We start from the raw sequence: 23,604 nt of genomic DNA, 5'->3' as shown, positions 1-23,604 counted from the left end.
TCACTGCCTGGTATAGCAGCTTCTCGGCCTCCGACTGCAGGGCACTACAAAGGGTAGTGCGTACGGCCCAGTACATCACTGGGGCCAAGCTTCCTGCCATCCAGGACCTCTATACCGGGCGGTGTCAGAGGAAGGCTCTAAAAATGGTTAAAGACTCCAACCACCCTAGTCATAGACTGTTCTCTCTGCTACCGCATGGCAAGCGGTACCTGAGCGCCAAGTCTAGGTCCAAGAGGCTTCTAAACAGCTTCTACCCCCAAGCCATAAGACTCCTGAACATCTAATCAAATGGCTACAAAGACTATTTGCATTGCCCCCCCTCTTTTACGCCGCTGCTACTCTCTGTTATTATCTATGCATAGTCACTTTAATAACTCTACCTACATGTACATATTACCTCAATTACCTCGACTAACTGGTGCCCCCGCACATTGACTCTGTACCGGTACACCCTGTATATAGCCTCGCTATTGTTATTTTACTGCTGCTCTTTAACTACTTGTTACTTTTATTTTTTATTCGTATTTTTAAACTGCATTGTTGGTTAGGGGCTTGTAAGTAAGCATTTCACTGTTGTATTCGGCGCATGTGACTAATATAATTTGATTTGATTTTGATTTGAGATACCCCAGAACTCTTCTTAAGTAATCAATCAAAATCAAATCAAGTTTATTTTATATAGCCCTTCGTACATCAGCTAATATCTCGAAGTGCTGTACAGAAACCCAGCCTAAAACTCCAAACAGCAAGCAATGCAGGTGTAGAAGCACGGCGGCTAGGAAAAACTCCCTAAAAAGGCCAAAACCTAGGAAGAAACCTAGAGAGGAACCAGGCTATGAGTGGTGGCCAGTCCTCTTCTGGCTGTCCCGGTTGGAGATAATAACAGAACATGGCCAAGATGTTCAAATGTTCATAAATGACCAGCATGGTCAAATAATAATCAGGAGTAAATGTCAGTTGGCTTTTCATAGCCGATCATTAAGAGTATCTCTACCGCTCCTGCGGTCTGTAGAGAGTTGAAAACAGCAGGTCTGGGACAGGTAGCACGTCCGGTGGACAGGTCAGGGTTCCATAGCCGCAGGCAGAACAGTTGAAACTGGAACAGCAGCAAGGCCAGGTGGACTGGGGACAGCAAGGAGTCATCATGCCCGGTAGTCCTGACGCATGGTCCTAGGGCTCAGGTCCTCCGAGAGAGAGAAAGAAAGAGAGAAGGAGAGAATTAGAGAGAGCATACTTAAATTCACACAGGACACCGGATAAGACAGGAGAAGTACTCCAGATGTAACAAACTGACCTTAGCCCCCCGACACATAAACTACTGCAGCATAAATACTGGAGGCTGAGACAGGAGGGGTCAGGAGACACTGTGGCCCCATCCGATGATACCCCCGGACAGGGCCAAACAGGAAGGATATAACCCCACCCACTTTGCCAAAGCACAGCCCCCACACCACTAGAGGGATATCTTCAACCACCAACTTACCATTCTGAGACAAGGCTGAGTATAGCCCACAAAGATCTCCACCACAGCACAAACCAAGGGGGGGCGCCAACCCAGACAGGAAGATCACGTCAGTAACTCAACCCACTCAAGTGACGCACCCCTCCTAGGGACGGCATGAAAGAGCACCAGTAAGCCAGTGACTCAGCCCCTGTAATAGGGTTAGAGGCAGAGAATCCCAGTGGAGAGAGGGGAACCGGCCAGGCAGAGACAGCAAGGGCGGTTCGTTGCTCCAGAGCCTTTCCGTTCACCTTCACACTCCTGGGCCAGACTACACTCAATCATATGACCTACTGAAGAGATAAGTCTTCAGTAAAGACTTAAAGGTTGAGACCGAGTCTGCGTCTCTCACATGGGTAGGCAGACTATTCCATAAAAATGGAGATCTATAGGAGAAAGCCCTGCCTCCAGCTGTTTGCTTAGAAATTCTAGGGACAATTAGGAGGCCTGCGTCTTGTGACCGTAGCGTACGTGTAGGTATGTACGGCAGGACCAACTCGGAAAGATAGGTAGGAGCAAGCCCATGTAACGCTTTATAGGTTAAGAGTAAAACTTTGAAATCAGTCCTTGCCTTAACAGGAAGCCAGTGTAGGGAAGCTAGCACTGGAGTAATATGATCAAATGTCTTGGTTCTAGTCAGGATTCTAGCAGCCGTATTTAGCACTAACTGAAGTTTATTTAGTGCTTTATCCGGGTAGCCGGAAAGTAGAGCATTGCAGTAGTCTAACCTAGAAGTAACAAAAGCATGGATTAATTTTTCTGCATCATTTTTGGACAGAAGATTTCAGATTTTTGCAATGTTACGTAGATGGAAAAAAGCTGTCCTTGAAACAGTCTTGATATGTTCGTCAAAAGAGAGATCAGGGTCCAGAGTAACGCCGAGGTCCTTCACAGTTTTATTTGAGACGACTTTACAACCATCAAGATTAATTGTCAGATTTAACAGAGTAGTTAAAGTAGTACTTTAGAGTATTTTTACTTAGCTACTATACACCACTGGTATCATATGATTATACCCAGGTCAGGTGACAAGATTTGCTGGCACCCCCATACTGTCTATGGATGGCACATATCAACACAGGTGAGTCCAATGATGTATCTAATCGCTGGATTTCTGATGCCATATTTGCACTTCCCTGAAAAAGACGTCCTCCATAGCTATGAATTGAAGTCTACAGTATTACAAATAAATATTTTAAGGACCAAATTACATGTATTTAAGTAACTTTGTTGTTGTAGTGGGGACAGTAAAATAGGTACTTTATAAAAACAACACTTAAAGGAAATTTGTTTTATTAAATTGTTTAAATTTTAATTTTTAGTTCACATCTGAGCGATCATCAGTGTATATATAAATCATTGAGTGAGTCACAAATACGTGACATTGCTTAATAGACAACTGAGGCTCAATCCTGTTTAGGGACATGTTATGAAGCCTTATACATCCATTTGCCTGCTTCGAAAGTGTTGTTAAAATTAAAATGTCAATTTCACAACCTGTCACATGAATAACTACAGGAACCAGAATGCACCACAACAATCGGCCAATAGTATCGCAGGTTGTGTTGAGGCGTTGAATGCACGCGGTGGTTCTTCACTTCCTGGTTAAAGATGGCGGATGAGAATGAGACAGCACCGAAGCCGGAGAAAGAAGAGGAGGTAGAAGAAGACCATGTACATTGCAGTGATTGCGAAAATGAAGAGCATCACTTTGATGATGGGTAAGGGTGCAAACTTATTTTTGAAGCATTATAGAAAATGTGTCATGCTCTTGCGCTCGTTTTAAAGATACGATACAAGCTAAGCTTGAGCATACCAATTCAACTAATCCCTCCCACTTTCTTTTGGACGATTGGTGATAACGGTTTACTAATTGCCTGCTTTTCGCTCTGATTGGATCTAAATTGGGTATTTTCCTGTTGTGGGCGGGGTTTCATGCCATTCCTCCTTTTGCTTTTATCGCGAGGCATAGTTAACTACCATTGGTCACTGTACAAGAAATTGAACCCATTATTATGATAAATTAAATACAGTTATGCGGTGAAGACCAACACAAATCAGATTGTAGTAAAATATTAAACTGGAACACCTGGCATTCGAATCGAGAACAGCGCCCAAATGTTAAATACCACGTCCTAACTCAAATGCGAAACTAGTAACGTTAGCCAGCTAGCCAGCTATGCCTTTTTACGACGTTGACTTGTTAGCTAGCGGACTCCCGAACTTGTGACACTGTCTGTCAAAAACAATCAACATATTATTTACCCTAACGATGCATCGTCTGTTTTCCTTTTCAGCACAGCAACACCAGCATGATGGGTGCTAATTTATTTAGCATAGTTGGTTCATTCCTACCATGCGCTGAATTTTCTGTTCCCAGGAAATGTCACTTCTTATTTAGTGTAAAATGTGGATTCCAAAAGGCTTTAATTATATGGTCAGGTGTACTTTACCATAACACATAAATATGGCCCTTGAAAGGGAATGTTATGCATTTTTTAACGTTATTTATCAACTTCCATGAGAAATATAAGCCTGATAGTATTTTACATTATTTTATAGTCCTTGTTAAATTATCTTATCAATAATGTTTTTTTCATGGTTATTGTATTTATTATTTAAGATTTTCTTTGTGTCCCTGAAAAGTTTGTTGTAATTCTCCATTTAAGAAAACAATCCCTTTCTAAAATGACACCACATTCAGGAAGTTGCATAATTTCTTTGGTGGGAAAACGGTGGTGCAAAGGTACAACAATATAAACACACATTTTTGTTATCTATTTTTCCATGTTTCATGTAGTTAGTCTGTATGGCCCACTCATACATTTCTACCCTGTTAGGCTAAATTATAGAGAAAATTAACCACATTTCACATGTTTGATAGAGAAGTTAAAATCCTGTTCAAGTGATCACTATTATCTTAGCTCAATCTTGCTCACTCTATGGCTAATTTCTGTTCAAATTTCTACCCAGTTAGGTTCCACCCTGTTAGTTGGAAAATGCCCCCCCCCCCCAGTTTGCGCTCTAGAGCGCCCTTATTTTGCCAGAAGAAAATTTAAATAACTACTCAACAACCTAACCATAGGTAGCTAGCTTGCTATTTGTTTAGCTGGGATGCAACCATTGTCAAAACTCTTGCTTGCATTGAAGCTATATTTGTTCTTCCAACAATCAACAACAACCTATTTAAACTGGGTGTGGATTACAGCCCTTGTGTGGCTTGACGATGTCAGTGTGTATGCGAGCATCTGGAACCCTGCTAGGTAGATAAATAAGTTAGCTATCAAATCAAATATTCATGTTAACGTTAGTTAGCTAAATGAAATGAAAGGGTGAATGGTTCTGGATGGTAGTTAGGCTCGACTGCTAGAATGGAAGCCTGTCGAATAAGCCATTGAATGCTTGGTCGTCTATTGTTCCTGTCAGTGTCCCCTTAACATCCCTCATACACACGTACACACAGACACGCATAGCCACACATACTCCCCCCGGGGTCATGTGATTCACCATCTGTCCTGGTGTTACAAATACAGGCCAGTCCCTAGCCTCACTCCCCTCTTGGACGCTAATGGGATTATCCCCTGTTTTTGTAAGTATGCTACTGTCGTCCTGCCCAGGAAATGGGCCTCAGGGTGGGGGTGGGGGCTCTTCTAGAGTCATTGATGATCAGGGGATGGAGGAATAACTCCAACCAATTTAAACTAGCTTGGGGATGAACTGTAAGTTATGTGTATTTGAGACAAAAGGTCACCACATGCTTGTTGCCAACCTATCTTTAAAAAACTGGGTATTCTAGGTTGTAATGAAGAGGACTGAAACAGTTGTAGCATTCTCCTGGCCTAAGGAAAGTCTTATAGTTACATGTTTTTTTGTTGTTGTCCTATGGTAGTGACAAGGGCCAGGGAGATGACAGCGGTGCCAAGAAGAAGAAAAACAAAAAGAAGAAGAAGAAGTCTGGGGCAAATAAAGAACCTGCAGAGGAGGATCCGCTAGCCAAGGTAGATGTATGTACATGTGTGTAGGCCACATGAGTGAGTGTGGGGGCAAATGTTTTTGCTTTGTGTTTGTGTCCCTCTGTTTGTTCCTTTTGCGAGAGTAGTGCTAGAAAGACCGACATTGACTTACTGTTCTGTAACTTTTGAAAACGACCTCTACGAAACTGAATGGAGATTAGTGGGTGTGTTTGATTGTCTGTGCAGACATTGTTTTGCTTTTGGCAATTTATTTCCTTTTCAACCCTACATTACTCTTTTTCTCTCTCTCTACACACAGGTGAACTCGCTGCCTGCTGATAAGCTGCAGGAGATCCAAAAGGCCATTGAACTGTTCTCTGTAGGCCAGGGCCCTGCCAAAACCATGGAGGAGGCAAGCCGACGCAGCTACCAGTTTTGGGACACACAGCCCGTCCCCAAGCTAGGTATGACATTTGGCAGGGGTACAGAAATGTCTCCACAACCTCACTGTAGTGACTAGTAGGGATTAACACGGGTAACCGGGATCCTGGAACTGTACCAGGACAACTCTTCACATTTCCCGAAAAAATTAAATGACAAGACATGGTCCAAGCAAGAAATTACATAATTTTCCCCCAATGTCGCACTAATGCAATTCCACAAAATACACATGTGCAGTAGCAGATTGGCAACATAAAATAGCCTTGAATCTAGCGTATTTACTTCATAAAGTTACCATAAATTCAAAGTTCATGCATAATTGACACTGCCGGACTGCAGACGAGACCCGAATGCAGTTTAGATTTCTTATCAGAACTGAAAATTTGATCCTGGTCTGACCCAAGCTCGATTAGCTGAAAACCCGAGCCCTGGTCCGACATCACAGAAATTAAATGAACCCGGAAAAAAAGCCAGATTTCTAGAAAACCGTAGCGGAGGCGGGCGGAAGCGGAGTAAAAAGAGACGAGGAAACAGCCATTGGGCCTAGATAAAGTGCAGAGAGAGAACACACCATAGTGATGCAAGTGGCTTTTGATTTTCACTAGCGTAGCATCCTGTTCTACTCCTGACCTAAAGCCTGTGACTTGCCTGATAATCAATGGGATTTTGTTTCACTGATTCTCTGTATGTTTGGTTAATTGATATCTGTCTGGACAAGTGGAAGTGGTAGCTCATTTATTCGTTTGCTGATCTATCACTGATCAGAAACATTTAGCTTGCAATAATGTAGCCTAAATCAAGTGTATTATTTATCTTTTGACTCAAGTAGTAGCCTTATAGAGCCGAGGCTATTGTCCTATCATCCCAATCCCACTGAAACCCAAAATTCTGACTCCTGTCTCGCATGATCAAAAAACCTATGGTCTAACCTATGGCCTCTACAAGTTTGTCTATCATCCCATCTGGTAGTGCCTGTCTTGACTGCATCAATTCGATGTAAAGAAGCTAGCTATGTTAGCCAGCTAATTTTTAGCTATGTACAGTGCATTCGGAAAGTATTCAGACCTCTTGGCTTTTTCCACATTTTGTTGTTACAGGCTTATTTTAAAATGGATTTAATAGTTTTTTCCCCCTCATCAATCTACATACAATTATCCATAAAGGCAAAGCAAAAACTGTTTTTTAGAAATGTAAATATCACATTTACATAAGTATTCAGACCCTTTACTTAGTACTTTGTTGATGCACCTTTGGCAGCGATTACAGCCTCCAGGCTTCTTGGGTATGACGCTACAATCTTGGCATATTCTTCTTTATTGCTGCAGACATTTTGGTACCCTTCCCCAGATCTGTGCCTCGACATAATCCTGTCTCTGTGCTCTACGGACAATTCCTTCGACCTCATGGCTTGGTTTTTGCTCTGACATGCACTGTTAACTGTGGGACCTTATAGGTGGACTCCAATCAAGTTGTAGAAACATCACAAGGATGATCAATGGAAACAGGATGCACCTGAGCTTAATTTCGAGTCTTAATAGCAAAGGGTCTGAATACTTATGTATTTTTATGCATTTGCAAAGATAGCTAAACACCTGTTTTCGCTTTGTCATTATGGGGTATTGTGTGTAGATTGATGAGAACCCTCTCCAATATAATCCATTTTAGAATAAGGCTGTGGAACAAGTCAAGGGGGCTGAATACTTTCCTAATGCACTGTACCTAGACTATTTGAGGCTATTTTGCTGCTCTTCCTGACCTTGTTTACTACAACTCCATTCAGAATAAACAGCAGCCTACCTGATGATTGCGGTGTAGCTTTCACCTTCTCGTTTAGCTAACTTAATTCTGTAATTTAATAATTACATTTTGCATTGATTAGAGCTCTCCCAGGTTGCTTGCTACACATGGAGCTAGTGCCACTTTGATTGGCTGACCATAATAACAAAAGTGTGTAACCTGTATAGGCTACGTTGTCTTTTTATGGGGCGCACGTCATAAAAACTACATCAGGTTGTTTTATTGAAATAAGAATTTCAAATGTCAGGGGCCTCTCGGGTTGCGCAGTGGTCTAAGGCACTGCATCGCAGTGCTAGCTGTGCCACCAGAGACTCTGGGTTCGAGCCCAGGCTCTGTCGCAGCCGGCCGCGACCGGGAGGCCCATGGGGCGGCGCACAATTGGCCCAGCGTCTTCCGGTTAGGGAGGGTTTGGCCGGCGGGGATATCCTTGTCTCATCGCGCACTAGCGACTCCTGTGGCGGGCCGTGCAGTGCACGCTGACCAGGTCGCTAGGTGTACGGTGTTTCTTCCGACACATTGGTGTGGCTGGCTTCCGGGTTGGATGCGTGCTGTGTTAAGAAGCAGTGCGGCTTGTTTGGGTTATGTTTCGGAGGACGCATGGCTCTCGATGTAGCGATGAGACAAGACAGTAACTACTAACAATTGGATACCACGTAATTGGGGAGAAAAAGGGGGTAAAAAAAATGTATAATACGATTTTCAAATGTCGAAGTATATCCTTGTGTGTAGCAATGTCACATACACTGAACAAATATATATATAAACGCAACATGCAACCATTTAATTGATTTTACTGAGTTACAGTTCATAAAAGGAAATCAGTCAATTCAAATGAATTCATTAGGCCCTAGTCTACGGTTTTCACATGACTGGGAATACAGTTGGTCACAGATTCCTTACAAAAAAAGTATAGGTGTGGATCAGAATCAGTCTGTATCTGGTGTTACCACAATTTGCCTCATGCAGCGTGACACATCTCCTTCGCATAGAGTTGATCAGGCTGTTGATTGGCCTGTGGAATGTTGTCCCGCTCCTCTTCAATGGCTGTGCGAAGTTGCTGGATATTGGCGGTAACTGGAACACGCTGTCATACACGTCGATGGGTTACAAGTCTGAGTATGCAGGCCATGGAAGAATTGTTAATTGTCTGTAGTTTATACCTGCCCATACCATAATCCCACCGCCATCATGGGGCACTCTGTTCACAAAGTTGACATCAGCAAATCGCTGGCCCACACGACGCCATACACGCCATCTCCCTGGTACAGTCAAAACCGGGGTTCAGCCGTGAAGAGCACATTTTTCCAGCTTGACAGTGGCCATCGAAGGTGAGCATATGCCCAATGAATTTGGTTACAATTCGCTGAACTGCAGTCAGGTGAAGACCCTGGAGAAGACGACGAGCACGCAGATGAGCTTCCCTGAGACTGTTTCTGCAGAAATTATTTGTTTGTTCAAACCCACAGTTTCATCAGCTGTCTGGGTGGCTGGTCTCGGACGATCCCGCAGGTGAAGAAGCCAGATGTGGAGGTCCTGGGCTGACGTGGTTACACGTGGTCTGTGGTTGTTAGGCCGGTTGGATGTACTGTCAAATTCTTTAAAATTACGTTAGAGGCTTATGGTAGAGAAATTAACATTAAATTCTCTGGCAACAGCTCTGATGTACAGTCCTGCAGTCAGCATGTCAATTGCGCACTCCCTCAAAACTTGACACATCTGTGGCGTTGTGACAAAACTGCACATTTTAAAGTGGCCTTTTAGTGTCCCCAGCACAAGGTGCACCTGTGTAATAATCATGCCGTTTTATCAGCTTCTTCATATGCCACACCTGTCAGGTGGATGGATTATTTTGGCAAAGGAGAAATGCTCACTAACCGGGATGTAAACATATTTGTGCATAACATTTGAGAGAGCTTTTTGTGCGTATGGAACATTTCTGTGATCTTTTATTTCAGCTCATGAAACATTTGACCTAGACTTTGCATGTTGTTTATATTTTTGTTCAGTGTAGATTAATTACATTTAGACAGGCATTTCATTGTTAATACATTTTTTTAAATTATTAATTATTATTTTTAAAGCGTTAGTGACCTGAGGAGATTTGATGAGTAGGCCAATTGGGACCTCTGTTTTTGAATTAAACCTCCTATAATGGCTCCCGAGTGGCACAGCAGTCTCAGGCATTGCATCTCAGTGCTAGAGGCGTCACTACAGACCCTGGTTCGATCCCGAGGTAGGGTAGGCAGTCATTGTAAAATACGAATTTGTTCTTAACTGACTTGCCTAGCTACAGGTTAAATAAAAGAGAAAAAAAAGTATGCTTTGTATATTTACATTGAATATGCAGATTGCTAATATCCTCTTACATTGCATTTTGTTGTTTACCTTAGGGGAGATGGTGACATCACATGGTTCCATCGAGCCTGACAAAGACAACATCCGGGAGGAGCCCTACAGCCTTCCTCCAGGCTTCACGTGGGACGCCTTGGACCTGGGCAACGCCGCTGTGGTGAGCAGGTTCCTCTACAACCCCTCCATCCCAGAGTGTCCCAAAACAATATAGTGATAGCAATCAAAATACTTCCGTTGTGGTTATTCCAACAGCTGACTCCACTTTACCCTACTAATTTTAACCCTAGACCTTTTTCCCATGGCTCAGTCTCTTACTCTTCCTCCTCTTAGCTGAAGGAGCTGTACACACTGCTCAATGAGAACTACGTGGAGGATGATGACAACATGTTCCGCTTCGACTACTCTCCAGAGTTCCTGCTCTGGTAACTCTTTATTACTTAGCTACGTCACATTTGTTACTCAGCTAGTCTCATTTATGTAACAATCTCTTTCAATAGAGAGCTATTTTATGTTAGTAGTTTTATCTATTAAAGGCAGGAGTTTTTTTCTGACCAGGAAAACTTGGCCCTCCGGTTTTCTTTCATAGTTGTGAACTGACCTGTAATTGTAATGTCTCTCGCGCAGGGCTCTGCGCCCCCCCGGCTGGCTGCCCCAGTGGCACTGTGGGGTGAGGGTGAACTCCAACCAGAAGCTGGTGGGCTTCATCAGTGCCATCCCTGCCAACATCCGCATCTATGACCAGTCAGTGAATACGCATCATACTCTTGTTCACACACTTTTATTACTCCCATACACTGTAGTATTTTAATATAGCTAACAATAGGAATGTAATATTCATTTGCTCCTTGACTATATCATTTCCTGTGTTAATTTGCTGTAAGAAGTCAGACATTAAGAGGCCTTAGTCACTTTAGACTGTTTTTGTCATTTAGAGATAAGAAGATGGTGGAGATCAACTTCCTGTGCGTCCACAAGAAGCTGCGCTCCAAGCGGGTAGCGCCAGTCCTGATCCGAGAGATCACCAGACGGGTCAACCTGAAGGGCATCTTCCAGGCTGTCTATACCGCTGGCGTGGTATTGCCCAAACCCGTGGGCACCTGCAGGTGGGTCACTGGGAGACACACCAACCACACCAGACAGATACCCATCCAACCAAATTCATATGCTCTTAAACACAAAAACAAAGTGATTATAAAATCTGTTATCTGTATAGGTACTGGCATCGCTCTCTGAACCCACGCAAGCTGATCGAGGTGAAGTTCTCTCACCTGAGCCGGAACATGACTATGCAACGCACCATGAAGCTGTACCGTCTGCCTGAGGTGAGTCAGTGAGCAAAGCGCCATTAAGAGGCTATCCTCTGCACAACACCTGACCGCTCAGCCATCTCCTGATGCCTCTATTTGAAATGTCTATTGTGTTGACATAAAACTCTCCATTGAAAATGATTGCCATGACCTTCCATCTCCTTCTCTCCAGTCCCCAAAGACGTCTGGCTTGCGGCCGATGACCAGAAAGGATGTTCCGGCCGTGCATCGCCTGCTCCTGGAGTACCTGAGCCAGTTCCACCTGGCCCCCGTCATGAGCCCCGAGGAGGTGGAGCACTGGCTGCTGCCCCAGGAGAGCATCATCGACACCTACCTGGTCGTAGTCAGTACCATTGATAAAACGTACACTACCGTAGACACCTATAACATTACAACACCTTGCACGCTTAGTATATATGGTATATACTAAGTAGACCATTACACACGACCATATATTGACAGCTACCCAGATACCCTCTAGACTCTTCTACCTCTTGACAACATTGTTCACATTATGTCAGAGCTCTGGAAATGCATTTCACACACATCTAAAATGGAGTGAATGTAAAGTTGGAGGATGTGTGTCTTCTCCCTGTGGCAGTCCTCTGGGGGCAAGGTGACAGACTTCCTGAGCTTCTACACGCTCCCCTCTACTATCATGAACCATCCAGTGCACCGCAGCCTCAAGGCAGCCTACTCCTTCTACAACGTGCACACCACCACCACCCTGCTGGACCTGATGTCTGACGCACTTATTCTGGCCAAGTCGGTGAGTTGGTCCTCTTCAGGTGGTTGGGGGTCAAATGGGAGTTGGATTTGGGTACCAGGTCAAATATTTACTGTGTACACTGAGTATACCAAACTTTAGGAATACTCCTAATATTGAGTTGCACCCCCACTTATTTGCTCTCAGAACAGCCTCAATTTGTCGGGCTATGGTCTGTACAAGGTGTCAAGTGTTTCACAGGGATGTTGGCCCATGTTGAATCCAATACTTCCCACAGTTGTGTCAAGTTGGTTTGATGTCCTTTGGGTGGTGGACCGTGCTTGATACACACAGGAAAATGTTGAGTGTGAAAAATCCAGCAGCATTGCAGTTCTTGACACAAACTGGTGTGCCTGTTACGTACTACCATACCGGTTCAAAGGCACTTAAATATTTTGTCTTGCCTATTCACCCTCTGAATGGCACACATATCTTAGTTGTCTCAACTTAAAATCATTTTAGTCGGTCTCCTCCCATTGATCTACACTGATTTGAAGTGGATTTAACAAGGGACATCAATAAGGGATCATAGCTTTCACCTGGTCAGTCTTTCATGGAAAGAGCAAGTGTTCTTAATGTTTTGTATACTCAGATAAAGATGAATTATACACAACTCAATCCCTCTCCCTCATCTCTCTGTATCCCCCTCTCTCATCCCTATCTATTGTCAATATCCAGAAAGGGTTTGACGTTTTCAATGCACTGGACCTGATGGAGAATAAGACTTTCCTTGAGAAGCTCAAGTTTGGCATCGGAGACGGGAATCTACAGTATTATCTGTACAATTGGAAGTGTCCTAGCATGGGATCAGAGAAGGTGCGTCATGGTTCATATTTACTGATAGTTCAGTCAGTTCCTAGAGAGATGACTATTTTTCACATTTATATAAATTATCCATGGTAATATGATGATATTGAAACAGTGTTTTGTGTTACCTAGACTGTACTGTAAACCAATAGGTCATTAGATCATGCCGATGGAGATATCCACCACTAAGAGCTAAATAGTTATTTTTTTCTAGTACAAAAGGAGGAAGTGTAATGAGAGAGGGAGGGAACCATTGACTTGATTATCTTGCTATCACAGTTAAGCCAGGCAGAGAAGTATACAGGCCTCACAGAACTCATTGTGTGTGTTCTCATTTTAGCTTCTGGTGCAACTATCATAAGCTTCCTTTTTCTGTGGTTCACAGGTTGGCTTAGTACTACAGTGACATCCCTCTTCACCTCCCCCCACCCCCCCACTGAGCGTCAGTTAGGCCAGGAGACCACAAAACGCACTGACCACCTGACAGATGGACCGATGGACTTCCTGCTTCAGGAAAGAGAACCCACCGCCCATTTTTACTTCTTGACCTTTGAACTTTGACCTGCACTACCGCTGCCAGGCAGAGAGTCGGGGGAGTTGGTCCTTCTCCACGCTCTCTCTCCCTCCCATCACATGGACCTTAAGCCATTTTAGTTACCAATCCAACTGGAGTCAGTCATGATTGTACCAGATATCTTATACACACACTGCACAATTCGCCAAATAACACACGTGTAACTACACAACATACATGTACAGTAAGACAAACATGACAGGAAAGTTATACTAACACATACTGACCCAGGGGTGGGCAACTCCTGTCCTCCGGGGCCTGATTGGTGTCACACTTTTTCTCCGTCCCTAGCAAACACAGCTGATTTAATCAAATTGCATTCTAAACTGAAGATCGTGATTATTGGAGTCAGGTGTGTTAACTGTGGCTGGGGCAAAACTGGGACATCAAGCGGGCCCTCGAGGACTGGAATTGCCCACCCCTGCACTAGACGCTAACATTTTATATTCCTTCATGTGTGCGATGCGCTTTTTCAAAACAAATCTCTCATCATCCCCGAAGTACAGTGTTAGAGAAAAAAATAGAAACAATCAAAAACATTTATAAAGGAAGAAGAACTTAAAAAAATATATAAGGTAATTAATATCCAAAGTGGACACAAGACAAGGGCTTCTGTCAATGTTTTTCTTCTTTTGCTATTGAGGCTTGAAACTGCAGATTTACTATCAACCCCTCAATTTTCTTCACTGTAGGCGTTCTAGACTTGACTCTGTACACAGCTGACCGAGGGGTAAATGAGGGGTTTTGTCCTTCATCTTTTTCTTTATATATATATATATTTTTTGTCCCATCTTTACTGTCATGACCCATTCAGAAGCCCTGTTCAGAAGAAAATACAACGATGACCGTTTAAATGGAACAGCTGTCAACAAGAACTTAACAAAGTGGAGTAGTTCGGACTGTTATTTTTTAGTTAAAAAAAAAAAAAAAAGCTGCAGCCGGGAGAGCAGATATTTGGAGTAGGGAAATGGTTGGGTGGGGGCTGCTGAGACGGGGCACGGAATGGACTGGATACTGTTTGTGGGTATAACACCTCTGAAATTGAGAATTGAAACTGTCAAGGATTTGGGGACCTGGGCCGGGGAGGGGGCTGGGTAACACCCCAAGTAAACGTTTTGTTTTTATGTAGAGTGTGGTATTGGATGCAAACCGAAATGAATAACGGGTCTCATGGTTTTATGATGCAGGAAAACAAATGTGAAGATGCAGGGGAATTTTTGTGCAAAATAAAATATAGAAGTTGCTGTGAGGTTTTGTAATGGTTGCTCTCAGGTGATTTCTATCCTTTAGTTTATCATGAAGATATTCACTGAGTTACTTCTGCCTTACCCATCACCCCTTGGTAGTCAAATTCGACTTAAGAGGTGTGACTCCAAAATCAGTCAAAACAATTCATTTGGATTCTTGTTATACTTGTTTCTTGTTCTGTAAATAATTTCCCATGAACCATTTGGTTTGAGTTTGCTATTTTAGTGCAGACATAAAGGTTATAACATTCAAAGGAATTTAACAGAAAATGGAAGTGGGTTTAAACATCTCCCTTTAGTAAACTTAGAGATGTTTTTGAGTTGGCTCAAATGGTTTCAGACTACAATCATCTTTCTAATTACTGCACCAGTGCCCAAAATGGATGTATGCTGAACAAAAATATAAACGCAACATGCAACAATGTCATTGATTTTACTGAGTTCAAGTTCGTATAAGGAAATCAGTCAATTGAAATAAATTCATTAGGCCCTAATCTATGGATTGCATATGACTGGGAATACAGATATGCATCTGTTGGTGACAGATATCTTTTAAAAAAACAAAAAGGGCCAAATAATGGCCTCAGGATCTCATCATGGTATTTCTGTTCATTCAAATTGCCATTGATAAAATGCATTTGTGTTCGTGTTCCGGAGCTTATGCCTGCCCAAACCATAACCCCACCCCCACCATGGGGCACTCTATTCACAACGTTGACATCACCAAACCGCTCGCCCACACGACATCATACACGTGGCCTGCGGTTGTGAGGCCGGTTGGACGTATTGCCAAATTCTCTAAATGATGTTGGAGGCTTATGGTAGGGAAAATTAACATTCAATTTTCTGGCAACAGTTCTGGTGAACATTCCTGCAGTCAGCATGCCAATTACACACTCCCTCAACTTGAGACATCTGTGGCATTGTGTTGTGTGACAAAACCACACATTTTAGTGTGGCCTTTTATTGTCCCCCACAAGGTGCACCTGTGTAATGATCATGATGTTTAATCAGCTTCTTGATATGCCACACCTGTCAGGTGGATGGATTATCTTGGCAAAGGAAAATACTAACAGGGATGTAAACAAATTTGAGAGAAATTAGCATTTTGTGCATATGGAAAAGTATTTTATTTCAGCTCATGGGATGTTGCGTTTATATTTTTGTTCAGTGTATTTTGTCAACTCTTTCAACCCTGTCAGGGGGCTGGTCAGAGGTATTACATTTTTATATTTATCCATTAAAAGCAAAGGGATTGAGTCTCTGGGGAAACCATTATCTTTATGACATTTCCTCTCTGCTGTGTCCAGGCAAATGTTATGTGCAATTTATGACCACCGATTTCAATATGAACAATTCACTTGTCTCGATCATTGGCACCATTACTGCTGAATAATTACAGTCAAATCTCTGTACACTGACTGGCCTCACACCGTTCTCTTTTTTGACGCTTGCGGCCTCTTGCTGATGACGTTTTATTTAGGGGACGACAGTTAGCTAGAATCGATAGCTAGCTACAACGCTTCAAAATGTATATATTAATGTTTTACGCATTGTAGCTTTGGTTTAAAGTCCCAATCCCGCGTAGACTTCAAGTATTCTTTCGATCATTTGCAATGAAATGTTGGTGACGTTAACTAACTGAATTAATCTAATCATTTACAGAGATAGCTTGTAGGAAATGATTAGCTAGCGAGCTTGTTTTGTTGCTAGCAAAAGTAATGGGAACAACAATGGGAAAAGGGGATACCTAGCCAGTTGCACAACAATGTATTCAACCGAAATGTGTCTTCCGCATAATATGGTAGTAATGTAACTAGTTAGTGATCCAGTTTAGGTAGCTATGTTGACATTGTTTTTTGAGTTTCCAAGATGGCTGTCGTTTTAGGGTAATTAGCTAATATGATTGTTCATAGTAAAATGCATAGTATCTCTGGTTGACGCTTCAAGATGTTGTGGTCATATCAATTATCAGAGAGGAAGAAATGAAGCAATAACTTACACTAGAAAATCTTTGACAATACCCAGTTTTGGTGTTTTTTTAATAGACTAGCTACATACCATCCCATAGAGCTCTAACCTGTGGTTGGTGTCTAAAGTCACAGAAACAGCCAGGTAGAGCTGTGCCAAGATGGATGTCCAGTTGTCCATCAGCTTCCTGAGGGACAGACTGGGCGGGGCCATTGAGGAGGCAGTGCGTACAGCAGTGGAGTCTGTGCTGTGTGAGACTGTGCGTCTGTTAACCGGGCTTCAAGGGGACCAGCAGCATGGACTTTCCTCAGTGACCCAGAGGGACCAGGACACCCTGGGACTGAAGCAGAGGTTAGAGGCCCCCAGCGGGGGTGACTGGAGGGTGCAGGGTGGGTCTTCAGGGGCATTCTGTAACACAGGACCGAGGGGTAGTGGTGGGCGCTGCAACACTAAGAATCCAATGGGTCAGACCACTTGCTCAACCTCCCAAGCATCACAAAGGACCACCGTGGAGCCCCATCCCCAGGAGGTGGTGGAGGACTGTGCTGGACTGCCTGACCCGTTTGACCTTGTGTCGGCTGGGCCAGTGATGGTGGACTTTGAGGAGGGTCAGGGCATGGGGATCCCAGAGGAGTGGGAGCTGATGAACAGAGTGTACAAGACGGAGCACAATGAAGACATGGCCCTTAGTGACGGGGGCGGTACCACTCAATGTAAGTCCTGACTCAATGTTGTGAAAGATGGTTGTGATGTAGTTTCACAAAGAAAAGGCAGTTTTAGTGAGAGCCTCTCTTGATGTCTTGACTTGCAGTATTTTCATGTAGCCTCGCAAGCTGCCTGATATCGCAAGCTTACATGAATGGTATATCCGTACAGCGAACCATTCATGTAAGCTCGGGAGGTCTGGCGGCTTGCTAGGCTACCTCTCATGCACTTCCTCATTGTCTCCTCTCTGCTAATGTTCAGTTGCAGATGACCACAGGCTGCATGAAGGAGACCAGAGGACTGTGGCTGTGCCCCTGGAGGGAGAGATGGCTGCCAAGCCCCAGGACACATTGCACCCCTGCTTCAGCCCAGCCAACATCAAAACAGAGCGACCTGAGATAGAGAGATGCTGCATGGCTGAGGAGGCCCTTGCTCTGCCTCTGCCTCATCCTGCCAATGTGAGTAAAGTACATCTACTCAGTCCTCAAACGCTGACCTCGCAATCTCATTAACAATATTAGGCACTAAATGTTCACTGACATAATGTGTGCCTCAGTTCTTATCTAAACCTGTCATTCTCAGAGTGGTGTGGAGGCCGGTGAGTTTGGGCAGGAGCAGGTGGAGGCTGGTCCACAGGACTTTGTAGGTCGCCTGCGCCTGTGGCTGGAGCAGCTGTGTCCTGAGGTGGTCCGGGAGTACGAGAGGGAGGGCTGTCTGTGTGAGCTGTCCCGCAGGAAGCTTATCAAGTTCTCTGTGTCCTTCATCGTGGAGGAGGTTGGATTGTGAGGAGCTGATTGTATGCGTATTTGGGCTGAGAAGGGACGTGACTGAGAGAGCAGAGATTTTGCTCTTCTAGTTAGACTCAATGTTTTGTGAGTGTTTCTGACGTTTAATCTCCTGTCCTTCTCTGCAGCTACCCTACCTCTGCTCAGAAGACCATGCTGGCAGAGCACATAGTGGAGCTCTTCCCAGGCCTCAGGCTCTGTGCACCCTCTGCTGGCATCAATGGCATAGTGAGTTAGTAAATTGATTAGTAGTGTAAAATTCACATAATTCTCAGTTACTGAGTAGACGATTGTCTTATCATTTTTTCTCCCTGTGTAGGAACACTTGTACGACCCTTTGTCCCGTACGGGTTACATTGAGACGCGCCTGCGCAACTCTCGACGCACCCTTGAAGACCACAAGAAGAAGTATGTGCTGAAGAGGCGTCGGCCAGAGCCAGGCCTGGCGGACCCTCCTGGACCTAGATCGGGGCCTGGGCTCCTGGAGAGACAGTCCAGCGAGGAGACCCAGAGGTGGATGGAGCTGATGAAGAGAACCAGGCCCCTGACCAGGAACCTGCCTGCCATCCACAGTGCTATGGACCTCACATTCAACGCACGCAGGAGGTGGATCAGCAACACACGGCCTAGTATGAGGGCTGTGTTGGCCGAGTACCCACGTTTTCTTGACGTTCCCGCCACGGTGAGTCCAGTCTTCATGGAGAAAGCTACGGATGCTCACTAGACTAGAAAGGCCACAGATAAACTTGTATTAGGGTCATTCCATGTAATTTCAGCCAGATATGACACCCACCATCTCAAATTGATATGAAATTGTTTCTGAAGTTAGAAACAGATAAGATCAGCATTCCTGCAACATTATTTTGATGAAATATAATTAGATTTCTGAGAATTTAAGCTAATTGATTGCACCCAAAATTGCCCTTTTTTTTAAGTTATAGGATTCATATAATATTCCATAAATATAGTACCTAACATCCAATTTGAACCAAACTTTGTTCTAACAATGAGGTAAGATACTGTATGAGGAATCAAAGAAGTGGTCAAAAGCCACCCACTGACCCCCCCCCCCTTCAAATGGCCAATTTGGATGCGATCAATTACCTTAATTTCTCAGAGATCAAATTATATTTAAACAAAATAATGTTGCAGGAGTGATAATCGACTAAGTGTATTATTGGGATCTGAAAGGTGTTTGTTTGTTCAGATTGACCTGGAGTTTGAGAGGATGTTTCCAGGTAAAGGCCACTCCTTCCTGGCCCAGTGGTCGTCGTTCGTGTTGCCCAGGGTGTACCAGATCGCAGAGTGTGAAAAACACCCGGACATCTCTGCACTTCTCCAACTGGCTGCCACACAGCAAGGAGGTCAGAGGTTAACTACACTGAACAAAAATATAAACTCAACATGTAAAGTGTTGGTCCCATGTTTCAAGAGCTGAAATATGAAATCCCAGAAATGTTCCATACGCAGTTTATTTCTCTCAACTATTATGCACAAATTTGTTTATATCCCTGTTAGTGAGCATTTCTTCTTTGCCAAGATAATCCATCCACCTGACAAGTGTGGCATATCAAGAAGCTGATTAAACAGCATGATCATTACACAGGCACACCTTGTGCTGGGGACAATAAAAGGCCACTTTAAAATGTGCAGTTTTGTCACACAACAAAATGCCACAGATGTCTCAAGTTTTGATGGAGCCAAGATGACTGCAGGAATGTCCACCAGAGCTGTTGCCAGAGAATGTATTGTTAATTTCTCTACCATAAGCTGCTTCCAACGTCGCTATAGAGAATTTGGCAGTACGTCCTACCGGCCTCACAACTGCAGACCATGTGTAATCACACCAGTCCAGGACAATATTTGAAATTGTTGCATTTTGTGTTTCTTTTTAAAAATTGAGTATACACGGAATAGACACTTTACAGTCAACCTCCTAATCAGCCATTGACAGACTGACTGATAATGATCTGTATGATTTACTCAGTGGTTAGAGTAATAGGAGAGAAGATTGCTGTGTTTGTTTTAAGTTTTTTTATGCCAAGTTTCACATATTTGTTCCCCTCTGATTCCTCTGCAGACTCCTACACCCTGACTATGCTGAAGGTCCTGATCTATGTACTACCACCAACAAACACCAGTAGAGCCTCCTTACCCTCCAGGAGCAGTGTCAGGCAGGCCATTCGGTATCTGGTGGACATTGTACCGGTGAGCAACACAGTATTTTTCTTCCTGGTCAGACTGAGCAGTAAACCCAGACATTTCCTCATTGCCATATAGATTAAGTTTGTGAACTAGTGGAATTTTAGAAGGAAATGGTTGGCAACTTTAGAAGGTAACAATGACGTTTTGAAGGAATGTAATTGAAGAATCCCCTTGAAAGACCTTTCCTCCTTTGTTCCTCTACAGATAGACACCATGGTGTCCTCCTTATTCTGTGACCTTACCTCCTTGGAGGGCCCAGAGTCTGTGTCCCACGCTCAGCCCTACATATTGAGCGTGGGGCCCCTGGAGGCCCCTGGCCGGCAGCTTTGCATCGTGTTCCCTGTTGATAGGATAGCAATCCCCCTGCCTCAGGAGGGCCTGAGCAATGCACTGGACAAGCTATTCAAGCTTCTGCGTGTGTTTGAACTGGGGTACCCAGATCAGCTAGCCTCCCTCTATGGCTTCCTTGAGCACCTGTATGGGTTGGAGATGACCCCACAAGATAACCATGACTTCCCCAGTGGCAAGGGGTCAAAAGTGCTTGAACTTTTATCACGGCTCCACATGCCCTCCTGACAGAAGGCATAGGTCTACACAAGAATTGAACTCGCCCCACAGACTTACCTTTTATTTTTTTGATATTTTATTATAGCCGTCCTTTACAGAACACCTCCTTTACTATGATCTGGATTTGCCCCAAAATTAAAGTATGTCAGACTGAACTGAACAATGCTGATGGAACACTGGTGTTATACCTTCATTATACAGTACCAGTCAAAAGTTTGGACACACCTACTCATTCAAGGGTTTTTCTTAATTTTTACTATTTTCTACATTGTAGAATAATAGTGAATACATCAAAACTATGAAATAACACATATGGCATCATGTAGTAACCAAAAAAGTGTAAAACAAATAAAAATATATTTTAGATTCTTCAAAGTAGCCACCCTTTGCCTCGACAGCTTTGCACACTCTTGGCATTCTCTCATCCAGCTTCATGAGGTAGCCACCTGGAATGCATTTCAATTAACACGTGTGCCTTGTTAATTTGTGGAATTTCTTTCCTTAATGCATTTGAGCCATCAGTTGTGTTGTAGGGGTGGAATACAGAAGATATACCTACTTGGTAAAATACCAAGTCCATATTATGGCAAGAATAGCTCAAATAAGCAAAGAGTTAGCAAAGAGACAGTCCATCATTACTTTAAGACATGAAGGTAGGTCAATCTGGAAAATTTCAAAAACTTTAAAAATTACTTCAAGTGCAGTCACAAAAAACATTAAGCGCAATGATGAAACTGGCTCTCATGAGGACTGCCACAGGAAAGCAAGACCCAGAGTTACCTCTGCTGCAGAGGATAAGTTCGTTAGAGTTACCAGCCTCAGAAATTGCATCCCAAATAAATGCTTCACAGAGTTCAAGTAACAGACACATCTCAACATAAACTGTTCAGAGGAGACTGCGTGAATCAGGCCTTCATGATCAAATTGCTGCAAAGAAACCAGTACTAAAGGTCACCAATAAGGAGAAGAGACTTGCTTGGGCCAAGAAACACGAGCAATGGACATTAGACCGGTGGAATTCTGTCTTTTGGTCTGATGAGTCCGAAGTTGCGATTTTTGGTTCCAACCGCCGTGTCTTTGTGAGACGCAGAGTAGGTGAACGGATGATCTCTGCATGTGTGGTTCCCACTGTGAAACATGGAGGTGGTGGGATGGTGTGGGGGTGCTTTGCAGGTGACACTGTCAGTGATTTATTTAGAATTCAAGGCACACTTAACCAGCATGGCTACCACAGCATTCTGCAGCGATACGCCATCCCATCTGGTTTGTGCTTAGTGGGACTATCATTTGTTTTTCAACAGGCAATGACCCAACACACCTCCAGTGTTATTTGACCAAGAAGGAGAGTGATGTAGTGCTGAATCAGATGAGCTGGCCTCCACAATCACCCGACCTCAACCCAATTGAGATGGTTTGGGATGAGTTGGACCGCAGAGTGAAGGGAAAGCAGCCAACAAGTGCTCAGCATATGTGGGAACTCCTTCAAGACTGTTGGAAAATCTTTCCTCATGAAGCTGGTTGAGAGAATGCCAAGTGTGCAAAGCTGTCAAGGCAAAGGGTGGCTACTTTGAAGAATGTAAAATAAACAAATCAAAAAATATATATATATTTTTTTGGTTACTACATGATTCCATATGTGTTATTTCATAGTTTTGAAGTCTTCACCATTATTCTACAATGTAGAAAATAGTAAAAAGAAAGTCAAACCCTTGAGTGAGTAGGTGTTTCCAAACTTTTGATTGGTACTGTATATTCACTGAGTTTCTCATTGACAATGCAAATATTTGCATAAAACTAACATCTTGTATGAATTTTCTGTGTGGGGAAATTATACTGTATTTTGTACTTTAGGATACCTTTTCAGTTTTTGCTCAATTGCTTTAGTATTTAACTTGCTCATGATACTGTTGTGGTTTACTTTTTTTTAATTAAAAAGATCTATGTTTCACTGTCCAATATTTTAATATGTGAAATACTGGTGAGGTATGTAATGCTACCATTTTCTGTCCTGTCAACACATTTAAGTAATGCATGACTAAGTGATATGTTCTTTGTGAAGTCTATGTTCAATCGGTGGCAGCAGTGTAATATGGCCTCGGTTGAACCTGCCTATGGGCCATCACTTCACCAGGTGAAGCCAGTGAGGGAGGAGTGCCCAGCTCAAGTGGAACAACAATCTGCGCCACTCCCTTATGTTGTCAATAAGGCAGCATGATCCATCGTTCAGAAACATCTCTTTAACATAAAATATATGTTCAAATTTTCAAACTAGTTTCATGTGGAAGGCAGATACAATGTTGTCAAAAGCAATCACTTTTGCAATTGAAAACAGAATCCTACTCATTACTCCACGTGCTGACCTACGTCACTTTTGTTTTGAGCCTGTTTTGAGCCGATTTATATTGAACAGAAATATAAACGCAACATTTAAGGTGTTGGTTTCATAAGCTGAATTTTTCCATATGCACAAAAAGCTTCACAAATTTGTTTACATCCCTGTTAGTGAACATCTGGCTTCTTCACCTGTGCGGTCGTCTGAGACCAGCCACCTGGACAACTGATGAAACAGGAGTATTTATGTCTGTAATCAAGCCCTTTTGTGGGGGAAAACTAATTCTGATTGGCT

General features: G+C 43.4%; 2 protein-coding genes across 5 annotated transcripts; both read left to right on the top strand.

The window, feature by feature from the left end:
- The first annotated feature begins 3,110 nt into the window (after window positions 1-3,110).
- On the top strand, window positions 3,111-14,747 carry LOC120035276 (glycylpeptide N-tetradecanoyltransferase 1-like). 4 transcript variants are annotated; one of them, XM_038982089.1, is made up of 12 exons: window positions 3,111-3,222; window positions 5,391-5,499; window positions 5,774-5,918; window positions 10,083-10,201; window positions 10,375-10,466; window positions 10,669-10,785; window positions 10,977-11,147; window positions 11,258-11,366; window positions 11,524-11,694; window positions 11,953-12,120; window positions 12,796-12,933; window positions 13,310-14,747. In XM_038982089.1, exons 1-12 carry the CDS (start codon window positions 3,113-3,115, stop codon window positions 13,328-13,330), a joined length of 1,470 nt encoding a protein of 489 aa, XP_038838017.1. In that variant the 5' UTR covers window positions 3,111-3,112; the 3' UTR covers window positions 13,331-14,747. The 4 variants fall into 4 exon arrangements, with proteins under 4 accessions (XP_038838017.1, XP_038838006.1, XP_038838010.1 ...); XM_038982078.1 differs by having other exon boundaries at window positions 5,391-5,505; XM_038982082.1 differs by having other exon boundaries at window positions 5,388-5,499.
- Window positions 14,748-16,223: 1,476 nt separating this feature from the next.
- Window positions 16,224-21,235, top strand: LOC120035265. The gene is made up of 8 exons (XM_038982064.1): window positions 16,224-17,429; window positions 17,683-17,879; window positions 18,004-18,203; window positions 18,335-18,434; window positions 18,526-18,888; window positions 19,414-19,570; window positions 20,287-20,414; window positions 20,616-21,235. Exons 1-8 carry the CDS (start codon window positions 16,877-16,879, stop codon window positions 20,985-20,987), a joined length of 2,070 nt encoding a protein of 689 aa, XP_038837992.1. The 5' UTR covers window positions 16,224-16,876; the 3' UTR covers window positions 20,988-21,235.
- The last annotated feature ends 2,369 nt before the right edge of the window (window positions 21,236-23,604 follow it).

The sequence above is a fragment of the Salvelinus namaycush genome, chromosome 3, assembly GCF_016432855.1.
Source record: "Salvelinus namaycush isolate Seneca chromosome 3, SaNama_1.0, whole genome shotgun sequence".
NCBI classification, from domain to species: Eukaryota; Metazoa; Chordata; class Actinopteri; order Salmoniformes; family Salmonidae; genus Salvelinus; species Salvelinus namaycush.
Note: the sequence above shows the minus strand (reverse complement) of the source record. Positions and strands in the feature narration are given on the sequence as shown.

Excerpts from the sequence above, each read along its gene's own strand:
- LOC120035265 (XM_038982064.1), top strand. The coding sequence starts at position 16,877 with ATGGATGTCCAGTTGTCCATCAGCTTCCTGAGGGACAGACTGGGCGGG. Across the intron at positions 18,204-18,334 it reads ATCGTGGAGGAGGTTGGATT|CTACCCTACCTCTGCTCAGA; the intron begins GTGAGGAGCTGA and ends CCTTCTCTGCAG. Across the intron at positions 18,435-18,525 it reads CTGCTGGCATCAATGGCATA|GAACACTTGTACGACCCTTT; the intron begins GTGAGTTAGTAA and ends CTCCCTGTGTAG.
- LOC120035276 (XM_038982072.1), top strand. The coding sequence starts at position 3,113 with ATGGCGGATGAGAATGAGACAGCACCGAAGCCGGAGAAAGAAGAGGAG. Across the intron at positions 3,223-5,387 it reads GAGCATCACTTTGATGATGG|TAGTGACAAGGGCCAGGGAG; the intron begins GTAAGGGTGCAA and ends GTTGTCCTATGG. Across the intron at positions 11,367-11,523 it reads AGCTGTACCGTCTGCCTGAG|TCCCCAAAGACGTCTGGCTT; the intron begins GTGAGTCAGTGA and ends CCTTCTCTCCAG.